Source organism: Phodopus roborovskii, unplaced genomic scaffold, assembly GCF_943737965.1.
Source record: "Phodopus roborovskii unplaced genomic scaffold, PHOROB, whole genome shotgun sequence".
NCBI classification, from domain to species: Eukaryota; Metazoa; Chordata; class Mammalia; order Rodentia; family Cricetidae; genus Phodopus; species Phodopus roborovskii.
Window position 1 is genome coordinate 556195 of NW_026126412.1, and position 24558 is coordinate 580752.

Below are 24558 nucleotides of genomic sequence, written 5' to 3' on the forward strand. Positions count from 1 at the left end.
TCCATTAGTTGTCGCTTGCTCCCCGCTGGAGCGCGCGCGCTCAGCGGCCGCGCAGAGCCCTAGCGGGCGGCCAGGAGTGGCCCGGCGCCACCTCAGGTAGACAAGGTCCCCGAGCCCGCCCCCGCCCCAGGGTCCCCAGACCCCTCCCCCCCTTTCGAGGAGGCGGAGGAGGCAGAGGCTCCGCGCGGCCGCCGAGGGGCGCGGGCGGCGGCGGCGGCGGCGGCGGCAGCTGCGGCGACTCCCCGGTGCGTCCCGGGCTGCGCGCTGCTCCCGGAGGCCCTGGCGCCCGAGAGGCACAGGCCGACTCTTGCCCAGCGCAGGTAAGAAACGAGCTCTGCCGCGCAAACTTTGCGAGGATCGCTCTTGCGCCGGAGGGGACAAAGTTTGCTTCTAGCGGATAGGGTCTTCAGAAGCCGCTGCATTTGCTGCAAGTTTTGGGAAGCGGGATAGAAAAAAACCGGCATCCGAGTGCGGAATGCAGAGGTCCCCGCGGACCGTGGTGGCTTGCGTGAGATAATACAGCTTGTACTCTCGGATGCCCTGAGTGCGTTCTTTTTTCCTTCCTTGGGCAGCTCTGAATGGACGGTCGGTGGGGATGCAGTAGAAAAGCTGAGGAAAAGAGGGCCAGAAAGGACGACATTGGGGGAGCAGACGGGGAATTTCAACGCATGTCCCAGCAGCTCACCCCACAGGCTGGGTAAAGGGAACAGGGGTTGATTGTGAAGAATGAACTGAGGCAAAGAAGGGGGGGGTACCCGCACCACCTAGCATCTCTGGCACCTGAGTGTCTCTCTGAGTCTACACCAGCTCCATGTTCAAAGTGGACCCAGGCATCCCAAGTTCCAGCCTAGCCTCAGATGGGGGGGGATTCTTTCCTGGTGTCAGGCTTCTGTCTTGGCCTTGGGTTGTAGTCAACTTCTGTCGGAGCTAGAATGAGCTCCCATCGAGCTCATGGTATGACTAAGAAGTGGCCTAAGAATTACTCTGGAGAGCCAGGATTCAGTTGGTTACAAGAATCTCAAAAAGCCAGGCCTGACTCCTCAGAAGCTCTCGCCAGTCCTATGGCTATCATCAACCTCAGAAAATAAGGGTGGCCCCTGGGCTCCTAATTCTTGGGGCTAACTGCTCCCTGTTCCACCCCTTTGAGATCTGATCAGGCCTTGAGTCACTGATCTTTTGAAGCCCTCTCCAAAGGTGATCAGCTGCTGGCCCTGCAAGGAGCCAAGTGGCTCTGGCCATCCTGCTGAATGGTGTATTTATATCTAGGGGCCCTCTGAATTTCAGGGCACAGCAAGGACTGTCTATCTATGCAAGCTCTATTTAGCTGATGGTGCCTGAGATTCTGGGACTACTGTTTGCTCTTGGTGAGCTCTGTGCCTCTTCTGGAGGTTTCTTCTTTGAGGAAAGCAAAGGAAGCAAGGATGCCCTATAGAATATCTCATTTGGGTAGGGGAGCTTCAGCCAGGTAGCAGATTGTCAGCATGCCTGGTGTGAGTGCTGGCCAGAGACAGGACTGGACAGTAGGGCCTGGGTAAGGACAGATCAGGCCAGTAAGGTCCTGACTGGCCCTTGCATGGAGCAGGCAGGGTAGGGAGCATGAGTCTGCATCCTCAGGGATGGTGGAGTTAAATGTGCCTGATTTCTAGACCCAGGGAAATGGTGACTAGAAAGAATAACAGCCCCTGGGGCCTGGAAGCTCATACTGGAAGGCAAATCATAATGTTGCATTGAGGACCCAAAGAAAGCCCTTGAAACCCCTTCCCCCGAGACCAGAGACCCTGGGGGACTCTGGCTGAGTACCCTACCTGAGTACAGAGTCTACTGAGTACATAAATGGAAGTCCTGGGGGCAACATTCCAACCCCAGTCCTGCCAGGTGTCTGGGAAAGAAAACCAGGGGGTGCTCATTGCGGTATGGGTACACTGCTTGCTGCTGCTAGCTGAAGCCCCAGAGTGTCACATAGAGGCAGCAGCCTGGTTTTCATTCTCCTTCCCAACCGGAGGGCTGGTGCTTCCTATAGTCCCCAAGGCCTGGGCTTCAGGAATGAGGTGACAAAAAGACTGGTCACCGAGGAACACTAGTCTATGCTAGATTCCTGCCCCTGAGCCTCCACCATCCTGCACAGAGCCCCTCCCTTGCCAGCACCTCATCATCGAAAGAGTTGTTTGTAAACAATAAATAATGAAAGTAGCCGACGTCTCCCCAAAGCCTCAGTAGAGCCTGAAAACTGGAAGAGGTGAGGAGAAGGGAGTTGGGGGAGGGGAAGAAACAGGAAGAATGAGAAGCTGAGATTCATTTCTACTCGAGAAGCCCCGGTGGCTAGTTTCTTATTATTTACAGGAAGGTGGTATTAGCAATTCAGGTGAGAAAGAAATAAACACAGCTTGCCATGAAATCAATACAGAATTCAAAAACAATTATTAATGTCATTCGACTCGTGTTCTTTATATATGTATATCTCTCGCGGCTACCAACGCTAAACTGTCTGAATAATTTGCATGGGGCGACTATTCATTATTTCCGATGGTTTCTCCCTTTGCAAGCAGTTCGGACGTGGCCTGCTGCGGTCCAGCGCGATCGGAGAACTCGTATTTTCATCTGTAAATTAAAGCAATTACGCAGCAGATATTATATGATGTGTACTGCGGTCTCCAGATAGTCATCCATCACCTTCAACCAAGCTGTCAGGGCCGGCAGATTTCGTTTCTGGGAGGCAGCCTTGCAGCTGGGGAGAGGGCGCGAACGTCATCATTAATTAGAGGGTGGCCCTGGGGCGATTCACAGGTCTGAACCCAGGAATCTTTCCGAGCAAGTCTGCACAGCTCCGTGATGAGCGGCTCTGCTGCCGGCGGAGCACGAGAGGCTGGCCAGGTGGGCCAAGAGAAGTAGGGGCGAGCCTGGCCCCGGAAAGATCAGTATGAAAGGCGGCCTGAGAATTCCGGTGGCCTGACACCCCAAACTCCCTACACGTCCTGCTCATCTCCGCTTTGAACTCAGGACAATACTGCAGGGGCCAGATTAGTTCAGGAAGTCTTGAGAGTACGCGGGGCTTCTCTCGGAGAGTTCCTTACTGTCCAGGCAGGAAGCTGTGTGAAGCGAACCGGAGGGTGCCAGGACTAGGTGCCCAACGCCCCCTTCCCTCTACCCAGCTGCTCGCTAGGATCGATGTGCCTACGGGAAGAGCCCGGGGACCAAGTTGGGAAATGTGCTCTTCCCAGTGAGCAGCGGCGTCTGGCAGTCTCTGTCTTAGCCTTGGGATGAGGAAGGAGGCCACGAAGGGCTACCAGAAGAGGGAGGGGAGAGGAAATGAAGCGAAACCAGGCTGAGCAGAGGGCTGACCTGGAGGGGAGGAGGGGGAGGGGCCGTCTCCAGGGACAGCCAGCTGCCCAGAATGACACAATCAACCTGTGCTAAACCCGGAAAGCCTCGCAGTACCTGGCCCCATCGATCCTGGAAGTGCTGGACTCTGGGGAGGCCCTGGGACACACACACACACACACACACACACACACACACACACACACACACACACACACACACACACACACACCTGAGTTAAGGTCCACATCAAAATATGGGCTCTTCTGGAGGCAGCTGGTTCTGAAACACTACATGGGGGGCAGAGTTGGAAATGGAACTGGTGGAAGGCATTGCTGAGATTCTCCTAAACCTGAAGGCGAAGAAGTGTGCGGAGCGCCCAGGCACGCGGTCTTCATCTCAGTGCGAGGGCCCTGAGGGGGTCTGCAGGGCCTGAGTCTTTCCACCCTGCGCACTGTGCAGCATGGGCAACGGACGGTTGTAGCCTGCGCCCGGCTAATTTAACTGTTGATTACATCTTCACTGAAGACTCACTCGTGTGTCCCTTCATAGGTCTCATTTGTAATTGAGACTAATGATTACAGTGGGGTGTGAAGGAGCAGCTGCTCGTTAATTAATTTCTAATTAAAAGTGCCTTCCGTCCTCCGTGACTAAGGAGAAACACCGTTCGTCCGGGGCGATATTGACTCTTTGGATGGAGTTCATTTGTTAAAGCTCGAAGGCCCTCCGCCTTGCTGGCGCAGACGTAGACTATCCCCGCCCCACCCGGCCAGCAGGCAGAGGACCCGAAGGTCTGCGGCCAGGCCAAGCTGCGGCGTCGCTGACGTCATCGCTTCTGTCGCTTAAAGCCCGGTGCTACTGACTTGACAGTCCGCGATACTCAGTTTTATAATTTCCCTTCCTTCCTTCCTCTCTTCCTTTCTTCCTTCCTTCCTTCTTTCCTTCCGTTTCGCAAAATATGTATTTCTGTTCTTGCGGCGAGGCCAGTCGGTCCCAGAGCCCTCTGGAGGGTTCAGACTTCGAAGCTAAAAGGATCGCTGCAACCAAAGCCACTCAGTTTCTTACCTGGTTAGGAAAGTTTGCGCAGCGAGTGGGTGAACTGACCACCTCTCCCTTCGCCTTCCCAGAGCCTAGGAGCCTGAAGCCCCCGGAGCAGTGGCCACAGCGCGCCCAGGACCCCAACGGCCCCTCCAACCTTCCTAGGCCGAGCCCGCCATGTCCTACCCGCAGTTTGGATACCCTTATTCCTCTGCTCCCCAGGTAAAGGGACTCCTGCAAGGGTCTGACAGCAGGAGTGGGAGAGGGAAGTGCCACCATCGGTTGTCATTTCCCAGATAGCAGGGTCCTTGCCTGGCGGCCCCTTATAAGAGCTAAACACGGTCCGGTCCGGGTGCTTAGGGGTGCCAGAAAAAAAAATCCGGTGGGTGGGCCTAAATTCCCTCTTGTTTAACCCATCAGTCTGTGCTCTGGGGGACCCTGGGAAGCATGTAGGCCAGGCAGACATTTTTAGTGAGAAGGCATACAAGGGCCTTGGAACCCCGCAGAAGATTTGAACAGCTGACTGGGCCCCACGTGGCCATAGAAGGCAAGGCCTAAACTGGCTGAAGGAAGATTTCAAGTCTGGCAGAGACAACAGGAGGCCCCTAGCGACTCCTGAGGTCCTTGAGGGTCCAGCACCCTAGCCTCTGTCCGGGTGCCCATGCTTCTTTGTGGTCCCTCTGTCCCCAGTTCCTGATGACCACCAACTCCCTGAACACGTGCTGCGAATCGGGCGGCCGCACACTGGCTGACTCCGGGCCTGCAGGCTCGGCCCAGGCGCCGGTCTATTGCCCGGTCTACGAGAGCCGGCTGCTAGCCACCGCGCGCCACGAACTCAATTCTGCCGCGGCACTTGGCGTCTACGGGAGCCCTTATGGCAGCTCGCAGGGCTATGGAAACTACGTGACCTATGGCTCAGAGGCGTCTGCTTTCTACTCGCTGGTAAAGGGACAAACCCCCTCCCACCACCCCGCGCCCCACCCGAACCCTCGAACCCTCGGTTTGCCAAGTCTACTTCCACCCGGGGTGCCAGTGCCCGGATCCCCTAAGGTTGTGTGTGGTGAGAGGAGAAGGGCTTTAGCTGTGCCTACTGGCCCGAAGCCTCAGACTCAGGGGGACCCGCCAGAGAGGCCCGGTGTCTAAGATGTTGCTGCTGTTTAGTTTGCCATTGACTTCTGATTAGGTTCCTAACTCCCCAGAGGGATTCCTCACAGTTTCAGACGACCTCTCCCTTCTCATCCACAGTACACCCTTCTCCTTCCTCCCTCTCCCCTACTGCCTCGGGACCTCACGCCCTAGCTCCTCCCCGCTCCGCCCCTTCCCTCCCGCTCAAGGCCTCCTCTCCACGGGGTTCTTTATCCTTGGGCCTAGTGGCCCCTCTGAAGTCCTTACTAGTCCACCCTCTTTCTCCTCTTCAGGCTTCTTCGGGATCTGTCTCCTCCTCTCTCCCCTTTTCACTCATCTTCACCCTCTGATCTATCCCTGTTTCCCTACCTAAAGCCAGCCCAGCACATCCCCCCCTCCCTCCCCAAGTCTATTGGGGGAACTGAGTATTGAATAAGACCAGTAGGAGGTGGGTTGGAGTCTGTGGGCCTTGGGCAAGTTTGGGGGGACTCGGGAATCCTAGCTTAGCTAAGCTAAGAAGGCTTAATGGAGGGTCCTCAGAAGCTGTGGCCTCAGATGCCTGGGTTTTTACAGAACAGTTTCGAGTCCAAGGATGGCACAGGATCTTCACACGCCGGCCTAGCACCTACAGCAGCTGCAGCCTACTACCCTTATGAGCCAGCTCTGGGCCAGTATCCTTATGACAGGTGAGAGCTCAAACCTCCCTCCCCCACTGCCAGGACGGCTACCATTCCACCTTCATCACCACCACCAGAGGGCAATTCCCTCAAGCAGGTGGTCTGCCCTACCCTGCCACACCCATACCCCCCACACACACACACACAGACACACACACACACACCCTGACATACTGCTGGGAATGTGGAAATTCTCCCATTGCTGTGATTTTTCAAGCAAAGTGGTTCTAGAAAGCTTAGTCCACTAGGCCTGAGACAGCCCAAGAAGTTCAGCACAGATAGGTTTCTGAGCCATGGCCACCAGCTTTACAGTGGGAATCAAAAGACAAGACCCTTGACCCTTGGTGCCCATGGTAGGGACAGACCACCAGCCCATCTTCACCATTACTAGTTCAACCAAAAGCCCTGGACCTGGTTTCCAGGTTGCTCCTCCCCTCTGTCTCTGGGCACAGGTTCCTGGGTGCTGGTTCACAGATCCGTAATACCTTTTTATAGTTTTTGGATCATGGTGGTAAGAGGGAAGCCCCACGGAGGAAATCAAAGAAATGTGTCTACAGAGTGACAGAGGCCATGACCTACTCCCTGTCATTTTAATGACATTATCTTCGCCCCTGGCCCACAAAAGGCAAAGCATTGCCCATAAATGCAACCCACCCCAGGGAGGCACAGCCTGTCCCTACACCCTGCACCTGCTTGCTCTGCGTGATCTCCCGGGCCCCGACTGGCACCCCATTGCAGAGCCTGTCTCCAGGTATGGGACCGTGGACAGCGGCACGCGGCGCAAGAACGCCACCCGGGAGACCACCAGTACACTGAAGGCTTGGCTGCAGGAGCACCGGAAGAACCCGTACCCCACCAAGGGAGAGAAGATCATGCTGGCCATCATCACCAAGATGACCCTCACACAGGTCTCCACCTGGTTCGCCAATGCGCGCAGGCGTCTCAAAAAAGAAAATAAAATGACCTGGCCACCTCGAAATAAGTGCGCAGATGAGAAGCGGCCCTATGGTGAGGGTGAAGAGGAGGAGGCTGTCGAGGAATCACGGGAGGAACCTCTCAAGAGTGCTAAGAGCGAAGGTGGGTTAGAGATTCTGTAATGTTTAGGGTGGGTAGTCTCTAGAAGCTCTAGGGTAGCAAATGGAAAGCCTTGGGGCCTGGGCAGCAATTGAATGAACCAGTTTCCAGTCAGACCTTGTGCCTGGGGAGTTAGAGACTGAGGTGCTACCATGCAAGCATGCTTAAAGTCAAGTTAAAAAAAGCATTTCATACACCACTAAGTCCAGATCTGCCCAGCTGGGGTTACTAGTTCAAGACTTGGGGTCTCTATGTGATAGAAAGAAGAAAACAGAGAAGGGTCTGGTCTATTAACTAGTTTAGAATGAGGTCCCATTAACTCTGGTCTTAGGATAAATGGAAGTTAGGATGCTAGTTATGCCATCCTGTGTCCCTCCACTGGCCACGTGTTGTTGCCTGACAGGTCCTGTTGGCAAAGACGACAAGGAGCTAGAACTCAGTGACCTGGAAGATTTCGACCCTCTAGATGCAGAGACCTCAGAGTGTGATCTGAAGACTCCCTTCCAGCCCCTGGACAGCGGACCAGAGAGGATTCCTGCTTCATCTGATGGCCCTGGCCCAGGCAAGGAGGCCTCTGCTACACTCCGGATGCCTCCAGGCACCGCTAGTGGAGCTGCCATGGATGAGGACCTGGAGAGGGGCCGGAGCTGCCTCAGGAGCACAGTGGTTGCGCCAGATTCTGGCGCCGAGGGCGGCCCACAGGCCTGCGAAGCCAAACTCAGCTTTGCCCCTGCAGGGGCGCCGCCAAGCCTGGAGACCAAGCCGCGCATCTGGTCCTTGGCGCACACAGCCACAGCTACTGCAGTCACAGCTCTGAGCCAGACTGAGTTTCCCTCCTGCATGCTGAAACGCCAAGGTCCGGTGGGGGCATCCTCGGTGCCACCACCGGCCTCCTCACCTGCAGTCCCAGCCCCTTCAGTAGCCCTGGAAAGGCACCAGGACTCCCCAGTAACTAGTCTCAGAAACTGGGTGGACGGGGTATTTCACGATCCCATCCTTAGGCACAGCACTTTGAACCAGGCCTGGGCCACTGCTAAGGGTGCCCTTCTGGATCCTGGCTCTTTAGGACGCTCTCTGGGGGCGGGCACCAACGTACTGACTACGCCCCTGGCCTGCTCCTTCCCGCCCACGGTGCCCCAAGACGCCCCGCCTGCGGGAGCTGCCCGGGAGCTGCTGGCTACGCCCAAGCCTGGTGGCAAACCTTTCTGCACTTAACACCCACCTGCACAGTGGAGAAGGGAACTGGCGCTCAGGCTGCAGGCGCTAACTCTGAACTGTTTTTAATGGGTTTCCAAAGGAAGGGGGGTATTTCCAAGCCAATGATGCCATCTGAGGCAGAGGATCTGAACTCAGGCAAAGGGGCGTGGAAGAACCCCCTCGCATTCAACCACCAGGTTTCACCTTATCTTGTGTTACCTGCGCCATCCCTGAACTCCAGGAAGACAAGAGAGCACTCTCAAGGCAGAGGGGAGGCCCCCTGAAGAATAAAGTTTACGTCCAAAGTTTACACGGAGAAGGCATTTGGGTTCTGAGGCTTGTTTTGTGTCGCTGTCTGCTTCTGGGTTTGAGGCATGCCCGTGTTGCATACGAAGACTCCTCAGCCTGCTCATCTTCAGACTTCTTCATGCTCAGCACAGAAAGTTCACCAACAACACTTCCACCGTGTTTACACTGTTGCACACTCTTGACTCAACAAAATTATGTTTTCTAAGATGTATACTCACACCAGTAATTGCCTGTTTCAGAGAGAGGCTAATACAACAAAACTAATAAATCCCCATGATGATGTTTGTGTTGCAGGGGGAACACATTTCACAGCTGGGGTCTACAGGTGTGACCAGAAGGGTGATTCTGCCCCCGTCCAGCTGGGGGAGGGGGAGGGAGGATGGGTGGGCTGACCCAGACTCCACCTCCAATGAAGTAGTTGCCAATCCAAGTCTAAGCAAACCATTTTTGTGATGTTAAAGGCACAGGAGAGGAGTACTCTTTGAACTCATAATTGGATGTGAGACCCCAAACTTTAAACTTCCCCCACTGGCATACACCAGAATTTTAAGCAAATAAGGGTTTCTATGACTGGACTAAAGTAATATTTAGGCTTTCTAAATCCCCTGGAATTTTGCTGTGGTGATGGGGACATTGCCCCAAGGGCATCATTCTCTAAGTCAAGAGGCTCTTTAACAGTTGCTGACCGAACCTCCATCCAGAGATGCAGCCTGAGCCCTCACTTGCTTCAAATTTAGCTTCCACATCACCCAAGTTCTGAAAACTCCAGAGGGGAAACCTTAGTATCAGAACTCAGGAGCAGAACTAAAGGGAATCTTTGTATCAGAAGTCAGGAGAGACATGGGGGGGGGTGACACAAGGGATTGGGTTGAGGGCAGACTTGACTCTTCACACCCTGCTCAGCAAGTCACTAGTGGAAGCTACTGTGGTCTCAGGTCCTCCTCCATGACTCTTCTTTACAACGTTTCCTGCATGTCCAGGAAGCACCTGCCCAACACCTATCCCTGGCTCTTTGCTGAACTGCAAGCTTCTGCTCAGGCCTAATGGACTTCATAAAAGTTCCCAGTGTTCCTAGGGAGATGGGAGCAGCAGGCAGACAACTGGTCAAGCAGGGAATCCGGGACAAGCTACTATGAGATTAAGGGGCACTGGGACTAGAATAAATTCTAATAGCCACACAGATCTGAGCTGTGTATGCTAGATGCACCACTTTTCATCTCAGAGAATGGCCTTTGAGAAACACCAGACCTTTAATAGATGCCAGGGCTTTCTTCTGCAATTCTAGAGACTATACTGGAGCCTAGTCACACTAATGAGCCTATAGGGCCAGCTTTGGGGACAGTTTACAGAACCCAAGGAAAAAACTTACCCTTGCTGGGACCAGACCCCCTAGGACTGACAGGGTCCCCTGAGTTATGGTCCTCACCTTGATCGTGGTTGCCAGACCTGGGCCCTTGCACACTGAATGGCCAAGTGCCCCACAAGCCGCAGGCCTGCCCTGGCCAGCACTCAGTAATTGGATTGTCCCGGCCTGCGCTGTCACCGCATTGACTTTCGCTCTCCTGGATGATATTATCGGGACGCGGAAGCTTGCCGCTGATGTGCCTGTCAAAAGGCTGCGGTGGGAGCCCCCGGCCTAGCAAGCGAGCATCAGCCAAGATAATTTGAAGTGAAATTTTCATTTTGACAGTAAACCCCTCAATTTCTAAAGGCTCCGCGCTTTGAGAGAACGCTGGCAGGGGAGGCTTTGCGAAAAGCCCACGTCTCAGACTGAAAAGGGCAAAAGAACTCGAATTAGTTGTAATAGATAAAAGGGCAAAAATAAAGAGTCAAGGGTACTTGACAGTAATAGCGAAAGTGGAGTCTCAGGGGAGACGCGTTGCTGCCCAAGCTGGGGCGCGAGGAATTTTAATGCGCCCGCCAAGCGCGCCCCCACACAACCCTAGACAAAGCCAAGCATTTTCAGCAAAAATTAGGCTTCACAGATTCAGGCGAGGAGTAGGTGAGATGAAGACAGGGAGTCAGAAATTCAGGCTTGGACCTAAGCCCTTGTCCCCGAGGAGGACAGATTTGCCTTGGGCGCACATACCCTAGGCTCTGATCAGTGCTCACTTCCACACACCGGCCTCGGGGCCCCAGATTCCTCCTCAGTGGCTGACAGGGAAGATTTCTGCACTCGCCCAAGCTTGTTGAGCTGGGAACCTCCGGGCATGGTCTCTGGCACCTGCACCAGCTCTGGGAGTCCAAATAGCAAGTTTCTAGAGGCCCAGACCTTTGTGACCCTAGCCACTAGAGGAGCTTGTTTGAATAAACTGTACTACACTGTGGATAAAGATATCAGAGGAAAGGGGGCTCAGCCACAATCCAGGACGCGCAATAAGACATCTCTGACTTAGGGGAGCAATCTGAAGAATATACTCTTAGGCTCACCGAATCTTGGGGTCGCCTGTCAGGAACCAGCATGATGCCCAAGGCCAAGCGAGGAGCCTGTGTAGGACGAGGGCGCTGGGAAGGGGAAAGGTCTGGGTCCCCCAGCGGGGCGCGGCGGGGGAGGGTTTCTAGCCGCGACTTCCCCTGCTGGGAGGCTGTCAGCCTGCCCTGGGCGCCCGCGCGAGGCGGCAGCGCTGGGACGCGCTCAGTCGCTCAGGCGTGGCGAGCGCAAACACACCGAGAGGAGAGGCTAAATTAACGGCGCTCTTTACATAGAGCCAAATAAAACTGTAATCAGCGGCGCGTTACTTTTCATTAAGCGAGTCTGACAGCAGCATATTCAGACTCGACAAGGGAACAGGCGCGGGAAATATACGGCTCCCGGCCGGCCCAGTCTAAGATAATTCCTTAAGCTCCATTAACAACACGTAGCCGCAGGAAACTGGCTCCGGAAACCGTCTCCAAATCTAAAAGCTTTATCGACCCCCTCAAACGCGGCTGACGGCTCCATTTTTTTTTTCTTTTTCTCTTCCTTTCCAAAAAGAAAAAAAGAAAAAAAGAAAAAAAAAAAAAAAAAGAAAAGAAAAGAAAAGGAGAGACATACTGCAAGGTAATAGAGTTTGACACGACACCTTCTTAACTAGAGAGAGGCAGAGAAACCGGCCCTTAAATGATATTTAAAAGGCAACCAATTAAGATTTAAAGTGGTCGTCTCCTGAGATTATGCATGCGATTTATGCCACCTACTTCTCCCTGGGCATGCCTGCCTGAAAGCTGTGGCAGAGCAGACAGCAAGGTAGTCTCCCAGCCCCCTCACCACTTCTCCCCACCATGGGGGAGGGGAAGCCTATCTTCCTCCTCTGAGCAAGGCTCCTCAGGTCCACCAGATAGGGAAACTGTCTCCTAGGTTAGGTCTGCAAACAGCTAATGAAGAGAGGCTAAATTGCCTCTGCCCTCCTCCCAAACATCTAGCTGGCAGAGCAAACTGGGTGTCCTCGGCAGCCCAGGATGGTCTCTACCTTACAGGCATGAGAACAGAGATGGTGAACAATATCAGAGAGAAGCTGCAAGCTGTCCCAAAACCTCAGCCTTCCACTTGGAGTGGCTGAGGCAGACCCTTTCCAGACCTAAGTGGCCATCTTCTCTTCCCTTTAGAAAGTTCCAATAGGATGAGTGGCTTCTCTGTATCCCCAGAAGCCACAAGCCCTCACTTTGAAGCCTGCTGCCTCCCTCCATCCATGCTCATCCGGTACCATTGTTTCCATTGGTACTACTGCCAAGTGACAGGACTTCGGTCACCACAGAAGTCAGCAAGGATGGAGGACTGAGAAGAGGCACTGTGACCTTTACATGACTCTAGTCCAAACCCCAGCTGGAAGGGACACTGAACCATGAACCAGGAGGTAGTGTGTGGGAAAGGAGGAGGGAGGGTGAAAGAGAATTGGAAGGAGGGGGAGCAGAGGCTAATGGGGTGAAGGGAGGCAGAGGGGAGGGGGGGTCCAGTGAAAGTGAGATTCCTCCTAGGTGTCTCTCATCAACTTTCGAAGAGGTGCATTGTGAACAAAATGCTTTTTCTTTTAGCAAAAGGATCTCTAGTCTTGGGGTGCAGGTCAACAGTCAGACTCTTACCCCAGGAGTCCTGGTGCTCTAGCTATCCCTAGTTGTCTACTGGGAAGGACAGTTCCTCCTGGTCATCCCCTGAGCTGTTGTCCTAGGCAGCCAGAGTCTCACCAGGGACTTAAGAAGTGACTCTGGCACCTTGGTGAAGTGTCTGCTCAGAAGATCAAAAGCCAAGCATGGATCAGGACATCTGTCCCCTCCTATACCTTTCTAACCAGAAGGAAATTCTTCCAGAAGAGGAAGGTCCCAGAACAGAGGACTGAGACAGAGTTCCCCAAAGCACTTCTCTGGTTCTTTTGATACCAGTGCCATGGCCTTGGTGGGGTGGGGATGTCTCTGTGGCTCCACCCATTGTCCTAGACTCAGATGAAGGGAGAAACCCTGTGTTGTCAATCCCACAGAGAGATGTCAGCAGGCACTCTGGTTCCAGCTAAACTGGTTCATCTTTGGTTCTCAAAGGATCGCATTATTTTGAAACTTGTACATAACCACATGGAAACCGCAGATGTAAAGCAGAGGGAGGTGTGTGTACAATACTGTGAGGCATCCTCTCATTTCCCACCAGACAACGGTCTTCATTTGTGGACGTGGTCCTGGCTTATTGATGCTCATGCTAGGGACTGAATGATGCTAAGTCACCCCTTATCCAGGACCCATATGTCCTTGCAGGATTCCAGAAGATTCCCTAGTATGTACCTCTACAGTGAGCATACCAGGACCTCTGTTTCTACTTCTGTCTTGCCTTGCTCACTCCCTCAGAAGGGATACCTCCACTGTGATGAGCAGAAACACACCTGTACGTGGCCCAAGCCTTGGGTTTTGGTGGGTAGCTAGGATTTTTGAGAGACAAAGCTAAGGACAGAAAAATATCCCCAAGGAAGGCTGGCTCAGGCCAGTGAAAGACAGTTCCCACTTAACAGAAGCACAGGACCAGAAGTGTGGGCTAAGTGGGAGCAAGGTGACTCATTTGTGAACAAAAGTATGGAGAATCATTGTCAAGTAATAAGGGGTAGAACCCAAAGCTTAGCAGGACTCTGGGATGAGCTAGGTTAGAGGAGGCTTAAGTTGCCAGGCTGTGTTGTGCAGATGTCAGGTAGCTGGGAGTAGGGAGGGCACAGGAGCTATTGCTTGGAATCATTTGACACAGGATGCCCAGAGGTTGAAGGAAAGGGTACCACGGGCTACCTGAATGAAAGCATCCAGAGCTAAGAAAAAGACTTCAGGGAGAGGCATTTTCATGCATGATTTAACACCTCAGTCACCTAACCAGATGTGGCAGGAGAAATCAGAGCTAAGCTTTTGTGTCAGGAAACCTTCTAGCTAAGTTAATAAATTGGCAGCTTGTGGGATAACGGGAAATGGGGAGCCATAGAGTACACATCCTCACAGAACCCAGCCTGGGTTCTGAAAAGTCCCAGATCATAGGTCAGGGTGCAGTTGAATGATATGGCCCTGTGCCTGCAGCAGCACTTGCCTCTCCAAGGGCATCTGCCTAGTGGTTTCAGGTGGGTTCTTAGAATTGCCCTGGGCTGCCAGTACTCTGTGAAGCCAGGACCACTGGATCAGAAAGCACTCCATGATTGCTCAGGGTCCTGGGGTAGAGCTACTGCCTCCCATCCCACCTCCCATGGCATAGGCAAGCCACTGAGAAGAAAGCAACTTAGCCTCTAGGCTGCCACTAGCCTGGGGCCTCGGTCAGGCTGAGGGAAGCTCCTGAAAAGCAGCCTTCTATTGCTTGTGCACACACACACACATGCTCCTCCAGGTACACTCTCACACATATGTGTGTACACTGTCCTTCCCATCACGTTCTTTGTCTCCATCCCTCCCACAAGTACATACTCCAGCAGGTGCACACTTGGCACACAGGTGCTTGCACATATAAGACTGTAGATTGTCTGAAGCTTCATAGGGCTGTAGATGTCCCTCGCTGGTCACATTTCAGAGCAGAAGGCAGGGTTTGCTGTCATTTTTTTTCAGGCCTGTATCTTTCTTTGTCCCTAGAAACTGCTACCTCACCCTCAGGAGGGCTGTGGGGCTATCACTGCCATCTCATGTAGAATAGTCCTAGCAGTACAGTGAGGATCAGCTCTGACCGGCCCGTGGCTTCAGCCTCATCACCCCCTAGGACTAAGTGCAGCCCCCAAGGGACAGAACTTGGTCAAATTCCACAAGGCAGAATCTGTCTCCAGCCATGACCCCCGGGGCTGCTCCCCTCTTCTGATGTCCCACTGAGGCCACAGCAGGCCCATCAGCAGGGCACACTGCCTGTCCCAACCAGAGAGTGGTGGTTCACATTCACAGTCGGACTGCAAAGGAGACCTTAATTAGTGAATTAAATAATAGAGTCTCTTTTCATGGAACATTAGCCCAAGTTCAAGATAATCATCCTGAACACGGGCCCCAGCTCTGCATCAGCACATGCCTTGGGCAAGAGTGTGATTTATGTCACAGGAGTGGGAAAGTACAGCACACCGTGAGGTGTCCTAGGACCCTTGGTACACTCAGCACAGGTGTCTGCATACTTGGCATCTGTAAGTCTCTGGTCATCAGTTTAAGGCAGGGATGCTAGGTTCACCTAGCTACCTTGCATCTGTGGGTCTTATTCCATTCATCTTGAATCATAAGTCAGTGTCCCCAGACCTTTCTGGGCCTCATGAATGTAGCACAGGAGAGAAGAGGCTGCCTTGCCTAGGGCATGAGAACCTCAGAGTTCAGGGGTCACATCTGGCCTCCTGGTTGACACCTGCATCATGACAGTTGGCTGTATGTATAGTGAGGCACAGAAGCCATTGTAGCTCCCTATGATGTGGGATAGCACCTGTAGGTATTCCAGGGGTGGGTACCTAACACCTCTAACACCTAGGAGAGGCAGAAAGAAGCATATCCCTGGCGGGAATGAGGACCAGAGCCTGTAGCAGTTGGTCTCCAGCACCCCAGGCAGTGAGAAGGTTTAAGCCTCCCACAGTGGGTCCTTTTACTACAGGTAAGGATCACAGGACTTGGACAGAGTATGTTGCCCTACCACACACACACACACACACACACACACACACACACACACACACACACACGGAGGGGGTAGACACTGGGCCTGCCTTCTTTCACCTCTGACCTTTACTCAGGATGACTAGAGTCTGCTTACAGCACAGCTGGGTTCCTAGTGGCTGATGAGGCTGAGCTTGTTGCTTTTATCTGATGTCAGCTGTGGGCTGTGGCTGGTAAGAGTTATCAGAGCCCTTGCAATTCTGTACCTGTTTGTGGGGTACCACAAACACCACCACAGACGGCAGAACCCTAGGCTGGATGATCTGGGGACCTTGATCATATTTACTACCTGTGTTTGGGAATCCTTGGAAGGAGGCTGCCTGATTCATGTAATCCCTAACAACTCCTCAGTAGGCATAAATCCACTAACCCCACTTTCCTAGCCACACTGATCATAGTGTGGTTTCAACACACACACACACACACACACACACACACACCTGTTTTGAGAAGCACAAAAGTCTTCAGAATGTGCAGGCAAATAGACATGCAAACATTTTTGTTTTCACTCAACCTTGCTTGCTGATGAACTTTTCTCAGGGGACAGTCTGTCCTAGCTAGGGTTGCTATTGATGTAATGAAACACCATGGACAAAGCAACTTGGGGAAGAAAGGGTTTATTTGGCTTACATGACATTGTTCATCACTGAAGGAAGTCAGAACAGGAACTCAAACAGGGCAAGGACCTGGAGGCAGGAGCTGATACAAAGGCCATGGAGCCGTAGTGCTTACTGGCTTGCTCCCTCTGGCTTGTTCAGCCTGCTTTCTCACAGAACTCAGAACCACCAGCCCAGGAATGGCACCACCCACTATGAGCACATCAATCACTAATTAAGAAAATCCCCTACAGGCTTACCTACAACCCAATCTTATGGAGGCATTTTCTCAGATGACTATAGCCTCTGTCAAGTTGATATTAAACGAGCCAGCACACAGTCCTTGTGTTAAAAATAGGTTTTGGTTTATCAACCTCCCTCAGAGAAGTTTCCAGATAGTAGAGGCATCTGTAGGTTCTCACTGAAGGGTTGTCCTTCACTTGACAGGTGCTGGCCCCCACACCAATACCTTCCCTTCTAGACCCAAGCCAGCTGTTGGGTAGATCTTACTGTGGAACAAAATTGGAAAATTATAGGGCTGCATTTCTGGGAGGGACTCATGGTACACAAAGTAATCAATCAACAGGCACTTATTAATTAAAGAACCTTGTCCTTTAAGCAGAAGCCAGGGACATACAAAAAGGGGCACTAGTATTCCAGGGTTTCTGTTTGTTGACTTGTTGGTTGCAATTCCAAAATTGGCTATATTTCACACATTTGTGGCTTCTCACTCTCCCTACCAAAGTAAGAAATGTCATTCACAGATCAGTCTGGGTCCTAAGGTAAGACCCACCCAGATGATTCTGGGAATAATATGTCCCTCTTTCCCCAACTGGGTGAGGAGAAAGGCCCGGCTTCCCATTACACCCTGAGCCTTTTCCTGACCCTCTCTGGTTTCCAAAGCTCCCACCTCTCATCAATATACTCCAAATGTTTACAGTATCAAACACTACCTATACTACCCTCCCTGGCATCTGGGCATCGAGGGCCTCCCAACCCCCCATGCACAGCTGAATAAGAGAAGAACTCCGGGTAAAGAACTAATGGGACTATAAGTCCTGTGTCAGAGCAGTGTGTGCTCACAAAGAGCTTCCATACTCTTGAGGGTCAGCTTGGTAAATCATTCTTGGAAAACTAGAATAATGACCCCGGCACCATTCAGGGCTGGACCAAGTGCTGGATATCTACATCTGAGGTCACCTCCAGGGCCACTTTCTCTGTGGGTGTACCGTCTCCTGAGTGACAGGAAGGTGAGGATGGAGGGGCAGGCTTCAAGGCCAAAGAAAGACAGGGCAGACAGGCTGCAAATTTCACGATGGGTGTGCATATACAAGCCTGCCACAGCTCCTCCTCTCCTTCCTCCTATTTCTCCTCCAGGCCAGGCCCCTTGGTTGTTCCCACAGTTGTAGAAACACACGCAGACCCTCTACAAAGCCCTAGTACCATGAGGTTAATGACAGAAGCTAGTATTAGGTGATCCACCAGCACTATGAACCAAATGTTGACCATCAAAGCAGAACCCACCTGAGCCTCCTGAATTCAGGTAAGACATGGCACTGGGCATAGCCACAAAGCAATTGCTCCAAATCACCCATGGCCTGTTTACGCCTTCGAGGCTGCTTTGCACAGCGGAACAGGGAAGCCAGCATGCCAGGGCCTGGACATCATGACTCCAGGCTCCAAATTTCTGTGATCTGCACTGGTCTGGCCACTGGAGAGATCCTTATCATCTACAACCACATGGCTGTGATTTCTGGAGACCAGAATCCAAGCTGAGTCTGTGGCAGGCTACATCTCAGCACACCAGATATCCAAGTAGCAGCCACGGAGTTGGAAGAAGCAGGTACAACACTGGGAGGGGAGAATGGCAGAAACCTTACAGTGAGAGCCTTGGGGTTCCCAGCACTTCCTGGCATTTATTACTGCCCTTTCCCTGATACCCTGGTTGCCTAGAAGAATGGGTTCCGATATGCTACGGACTCCTAGGAGACCAAAGTTTTCAAACCAGGGGAGAGGAGCAAACTGGCCCAGGGAGATCCACATTGGAGGGCACCTGAGATGCTACTACACTGCTGGAGTCTCTTTTCTCACAGAGTCCATGATGTGATCACTGGCTTGTCTTAGGAATATAGAAAATTGGATCCCTAGGACACACAGAGGAGGGGAGGGCACAAGATGCCTGGGATTCAGGATTCTCTGGACCTCTTTTTTTTTTTTTTTTTTTTTTTTTTTTTTTAAGAAAACATGTTGTGTTCTGTGTCTAATGAAAACTTATGGTGACCCAGAACTTATTTGGACACAGGATCAAGAGGTAATTCAGAAAGTGAGGTCATAGGCTGGGTTCTTATAAGAAAAGAAAATGTGAACAAGACATACACAGAGGGACAATACTATGAGAACATACAAAAAAAGACAGAATCTGCAAGCCCAGGAGAGGAGGCCTCAGGGAATCCTGTAGTATTTCCTGGCCAGCCTCCAGTAAGAGGCTAGAGCAACCACAGTCTAAGACCCAGGCTGTGGTGCTCTGTGGGACAACTAGGGCAAATGAAGATAGGAAGCATGACAGAACCCTGGCCTGGGTAAGAATCCTGTTACCCAACCTAGACAGTCCTTGACATAAGTGTCTCTCAAATTTACAAACCACAAACCATCACCAGATGTCACCACACACACAAACACACACACACACACACACACACACACACACACACACACACGTACACACAAGAACACAGTTGATAGTTACCCACTGTACTGATACATAAACACAAATGTGTTCATAAATACCACATACAAAATTAACACATAAACATGCATACATGTAAAAATGCATACACATATAAGCACAAACACCAATGCATATGTACATATGCATGCTAACCACATGCCCCAGGGACCAGAATGTACCAGAACTCAGTAAGCCTCCCCCCCCCCAGCCCAGAAAATGAGATTAGGGATCTCCTGAGTCCATTTTCTCTACACTGTGGCACTTTGGGGAAGAATTTGGGTAATATGATATTTCTGTACAAGGGAAGGTTAATTGCTGTTTCAAGTGTCAGAGAAAATGCTCAGCTGTTCATATAACCCAGTACAGCACCTGTCACTACAGCCAGGAATATAGGAAGTTCCTGGTCTGTTAGGGACAGAACTTAACAGCAGATACAGAGATCACAAGAAGTCACTAGTTTAATCAGAGAGTGAAGTAAACTTCAGAGAAGATTGGCTGCGGGAAGAACCACAAATCTCTCCCCAAAGACACTGGGCTACCAGCCTGCCTGCCTGCCTGCCTCCCTCAGTTCCTCCTCACCTGCCTCTCTCCCTCCTGGCCTCCCTCTTTTCCTCCCTCCTTCTCATCCCTTCCTTTGTTTTTCCCTTCCCTCCCTCCCTCCCTGCCTGCCTCCCTCTCCCCCTGCCTCCTTCCCTGCCTGCCTGCCTCCCTCCCTCCTGGCCTCCCTCCCTCTCCCCCGCCTCCCTCCCTCCTGGTCTCCCTCTCTGCCTGCCTGCCTCCCTCCCTCCTGGCCTCCCTCCTTCCCTGCCTGCCTCCCTCCCTCCCTCCCTCCCTCCTGGCCTCCCTCCTTCCCTGCTTCCCTCCCTCCCTCCCTCCTGGCCTCCCTCCTTCCCTGCCTGCCTCCCTCCCTCCTGGCCTCCCTCCTTCCCTGCCTCCCTCCCTCCCATCCCTGCCATTTGCTTTCCTTCCCTCCCCCATCTTTCTTTTTATCTTTCTTGAGACAAGGTTTTGAACACATAAGGATCTTTCTGCTTCTGCCTTCCAAGTGCTGGAACTGTAGGTATGAGCCACCACATCCGTCTCTTGTACAAAGTTTTATGACTATTTTGGAAGTGGGCTAAATATTTATGGGATAAAGTGACTCATTTCCCCTCCCAAATCACAGTAGATTGGATCTCTCTTTTAGAGCATTTCTTCCCATAAGCCTCTTGAAAATACCACGCCGGAAGGGGACATGGATAAAAACCACAGTTCAAATATTATGGTAATGAAGCCAGGGTCTTTTAGTTACTGGCATGTGTGACAACTGGGTGAGTGTCCTGGTGCCTTTGTGTCTTTGTATAGCAGAAAGAACAAACTGAAGTTTCAAGGTTTATCTGCAAGGAAGCACCCTGACAGGAGACAGCCACTAAGATGCAGCTGAGGTGTCCCTGATTCCCCTGTGTCTAACTCATCACCTAGCCAAGCCACGGAGCCGGTGGCCGTCATATGGAAGCGGCATGGACAGGTGTGGACAGCGTGGATAGTTGGAGTGTGGAGGTCATGTGTAGTAGACACGTTAAGAGGTGATTAGCCACATGGTAGGAAACCTAAGTGGTAAACCTGAACTCAGCTCCTAGTATCTGGAGTCAGAATGTGTCGCATGAACACTTAGGTCCTGCTTGCTACCTCCATTGGGGGTCTGCCAACCATTCTGGATGCTGAGTCCCACGAACAGCCCCTCAGATGGAAGCTCCTGTGTTCCACGGTTGCCATCTCCTGTGCCTGCTGTTGTACAACTCTTATACATGCCCTACTCAGCCCTACAGAACACTTCCACTGTCCTGGTAAATGGGAATGTTAGTGCCTCCATGGGAGGGCCTCAGTCCAGGGTCTTTACCTATAGTGCTCTGTCCAGGTGTCCATGACCATGGCTGGCGTCAGCCATCACCTGGTGCTGCCCTCTTATGTCCCTGCCCATCTATCTGCCTCTGTCCTGTCCCAGCCCCATGCCATAATTACGCTTCATGAGCACTGCCTGTCCAAGATGAAACTCTCATCCACACTTCCAGCTGCCACTCTGAGCTTCCTAGGGTTCTTTTCCTGGATCTGCTCTGCAGGGTAGCTAAGAGAAAATTTACATGAGTAGTTGTAATTGCAGTCCCATCATCAAGGGTCTCTGTCTCCATGTTCCCCACACTGCATCCTCCCTCCCCAATGGTGTTACCTGGGATCTTTAGGACCTGTGTGGCTCTGTCAGCAGCAGTGGTAGGAGGGTTAAGATAGCATCTTTGCTGGCATGGGCACTCCTCAGGTATGTGTCTCTGTGCCCTAAAAGCCAGAGGAGTCACTCTGCCTTGAGTACTGGGCTGTTTGTAGAACACGATGAGTCTCACATACTGCAGTATTGATATGAGCAAACCCACCATCCCCATGAGATCAGAGCACACACAATTCCCACAGCATCTGTGAATGATTTTGGAGACTGTTGCACACTGTCTACACTGCACTTGGAACTGCCACTTCCAAGTCTGACCCCACTTAGGTATCTTGCACCACAGACATCCACTGCCACATGCCAGCAACAGCCTCACACATCTCGAGTCAGCGTGTCCCGATTACATCAAGAGGCTCTGTTGGCAGTGGTCTGCACAGTATAGGTGTTGGTAAGTACCTGTGCTGCTCAGAACATGGCACAATTATTCAAGGGTCGTGGTTGTACCTTGGTGGCTTCATCTCAGGGCAGCATTAGTCCCATAGAGAGAGCAGTTCTGCTCCAACCAGCTCATCAAGACTTCAGAGTAGGGGGGTGATGGTTGTTATTTTTTATCCTCTGGATAGAAAGAACAAATTCCCCATGTTCTCTGAACACACCAGTGACACCCACCTCTCTCTTCCAAGGCTTTCTTTTCTCCAGGTTTTCCCTGGGGTCAAGTCACTTTTCCCAGTGTGTATTCACAAGGCTCCTATAGAACGGTAGAACGGTGTATGGCATTGTTCTGAGCCTCTGTTGTCCCATCCTATCAGGCATGGCACTAAGGAGAAAACACTGTGCTAGCTGGACCAGGAGTATGGCCTCAACCTGGGAGCAAAAGTCAGGGAACCCATACCTGTCATCCATCTGTCTGATACACCATGGAAACCTGTGTCTATTCTGGATGTCTTCCTGCTGGGAGCCTCATCTCCAGGGTTGTGTGACCACCTCCCTGGCTGTCAATCCCCAAATGCACTTGGGCATGCCCTTGGTGAGGGTCATTACCTGTTCTTGCACGAAGGAGGGACCTGGGCTGAGCTGCTGCATGGGGTTGCTCCACCAACTTCCAAAGGAGATCTATCTGCATGAAAGGCAGGAGCAATAGTCCCTTTGGTCAAAGGAGTCACATATAGGGAGTGGGTTGATCAGTGTGCGGGGTGATGGCATGAATGCTTGGGAGAAACTTGAGCCTGTGCGTGGACAACATACCACTCCCTGATAAAAAAGAGCCTGGTGGAGCCCCACCACAGCAGTTAGAGGGCCCTGGTCAAGCATGAGATGAGTTTTTTCAGGTTAACAGGACATTCAGGTGTGATTGGTTTCTGCCCTTGCTTGAGCAGTGTTGCTACCCAGGCAGCGATTTCACTGTTAATTTCCTCTTGATACCCCCCCACACACACACACACCTTTCCCCCATATATCTCAGCTTTCCTGGTCTGGACACTTCATCTCACAACAGGGCAGCTGCTTCTCAATTGCTTCTGCTACCCGATGGTTCATTGTCTGGCCCTCCTTTGGCATTTTACCGGCCCCTCCCACGAACCTGCTGACTTTGCTGATATTTCTCAGGTCAGAGGAAGTTTGTGGGCCAAACCATACTTCTAATTCAAACTTTATTATGTAATTATAGTGTGAAACATATTATTTTTCTCTTTATTTTTCCTCTCTCGGTTAACGGTATTTTATTGCATAAATAAATTATACCTCCTGTAATTCATGCCTCGCAGCCTACACACCAATTAAACGGAAGCTGACATAGTCCAAACACAGTCACATGTAACTGTTTACTTTCTGTGAGCTAATAGCACCACTTAGCTGGTTGTAAGCCCTGGAGGAGGAGTGCATCTCACTCTGAGATGATCCAAGGCTCTCTGCAGGATATTTGAGATGTGTGTCCTCATGCCCCTAGACCCACTCAGGATGGCAACCGCCCAGGACCCAGGAACACTGTCTCTCTGAAGAGGCCGTAGCTTTTCTGTCCCACTCCAGGGAGATTCCTTCTGTCATAGAGCCCCAAGTGAATGGTCACTTTGCCTCTGTCTCTGGCTACCTAGCTATTCTAGTTTGCTTTCTACTATAATAAAACACTAACCAAAACAAACTTGATGAGGAAATGGTTTAGTTGGCTCATAGTTATAGTCCATCATCGAGGGAAGTCAAGGCAGGAACTTGTAGTAATGGTGTGTCAGAAACTGACCATGGAGGAAGGGATTCACTGGTTTGTCCCCATGCTTGCTCAGACTGTTTTCTTTCTTCTCTCTCTCTCTCTCTCTCTCTCTCTCTCTCTCTCTCTCTCTCTCTCTCTCTCTCTCTCGTGTGTGTGTGTGTGTGTGTGTGTGTGTGTGTGTGTGTGTGTGTATAATTATTCAGGACCACTTTCTCAGGGGTGTATACAGCACACTCTGATAAAAGATGTCACTATCTTCTTGTCTTCTTCCTAAATTGTGAACGCTCCTAGAGGTAGAGAGGGATGTAGATGTTTAACCCCTCAGAGGCAACACCCTTTTGAGGTCATTGCATGGTCCACTCCTGTGAGCTGGGAGATCAAGGAGTCTGGGAGAGCCCTGCTTGTGGGGGAGGGTCCAGCAAGTAACCTGTGACCTTCCTGTGGCAGAGCCTCCCAAACCCCACCAATTAACAAGCAGCAGAGAAGTCACACAGGGCAGGGAAGTCCCAGAACATGGATTTATATCCACTTCAAGGATGGTGAAATGAGCTTGCAAACTCTGCTCTGTCCACAGGCCATAATCAATTGCACTCTATTGCAGACAACTGTTGTCTGTGGTGAGAATTATACACGCAGATGCCTGCTTTCCCCAAGTCGATTACTCTCTCAGTGGTTATAAAATAGCTGTTCACTCCACAGTCAGAGTGGCCTAGAGACTCCGTCCTTCCATTAGAAGGATATTCAGCTAAGCTTTTGCTCATACAAAGCTTCAAACACTAAGAACCAGAAAATTTGCTTAGGATTCTAGGAGAACAGTAGGAAAGGGCCACCAACAAATATCTTCAGGTGTCACTCAAGGCCAATCACATCTTGGAAAATGGCCAGAATACCACCAGATACCACTACCCACTGCCACAAGCATGCTACCTGCTTCATCTAGCAGCAGACATGTCCCTGTGCTCTCCAAACATGCCTTTCCATTGACAGATCCCTGGTCA

General features: G+C 51.8%; 1 protein-coding gene across 1 annotated transcript; it reads left to right on the top strand.

Moving 5' to 3' along the window:
* The first annotated feature begins 210 nt into the window (after positions 1–210).
* Irx4 (iroquois homeobox 4) lies at positions 211–8554 on the top strand. The gene is made up of 6 exons (XM_051182716.1): positions 211–320; positions 4446–4578; positions 5047–5298; positions 6055–6167; positions 6910–7235; positions 7636–8554. The coding sequence occupies exons 2-6, from the start codon at positions 4534–4536 to the stop codon at positions 8445–8447; spliced, it is 1548 nt and encodes a 515-aa protein (XP_051038673.1). The 5' UTR covers positions 211–320; positions 4446–4533; the 3' UTR covers positions 8448–8554.
* The last annotated feature ends 16004 nt before the right edge of the window (positions 8555–24558 follow it).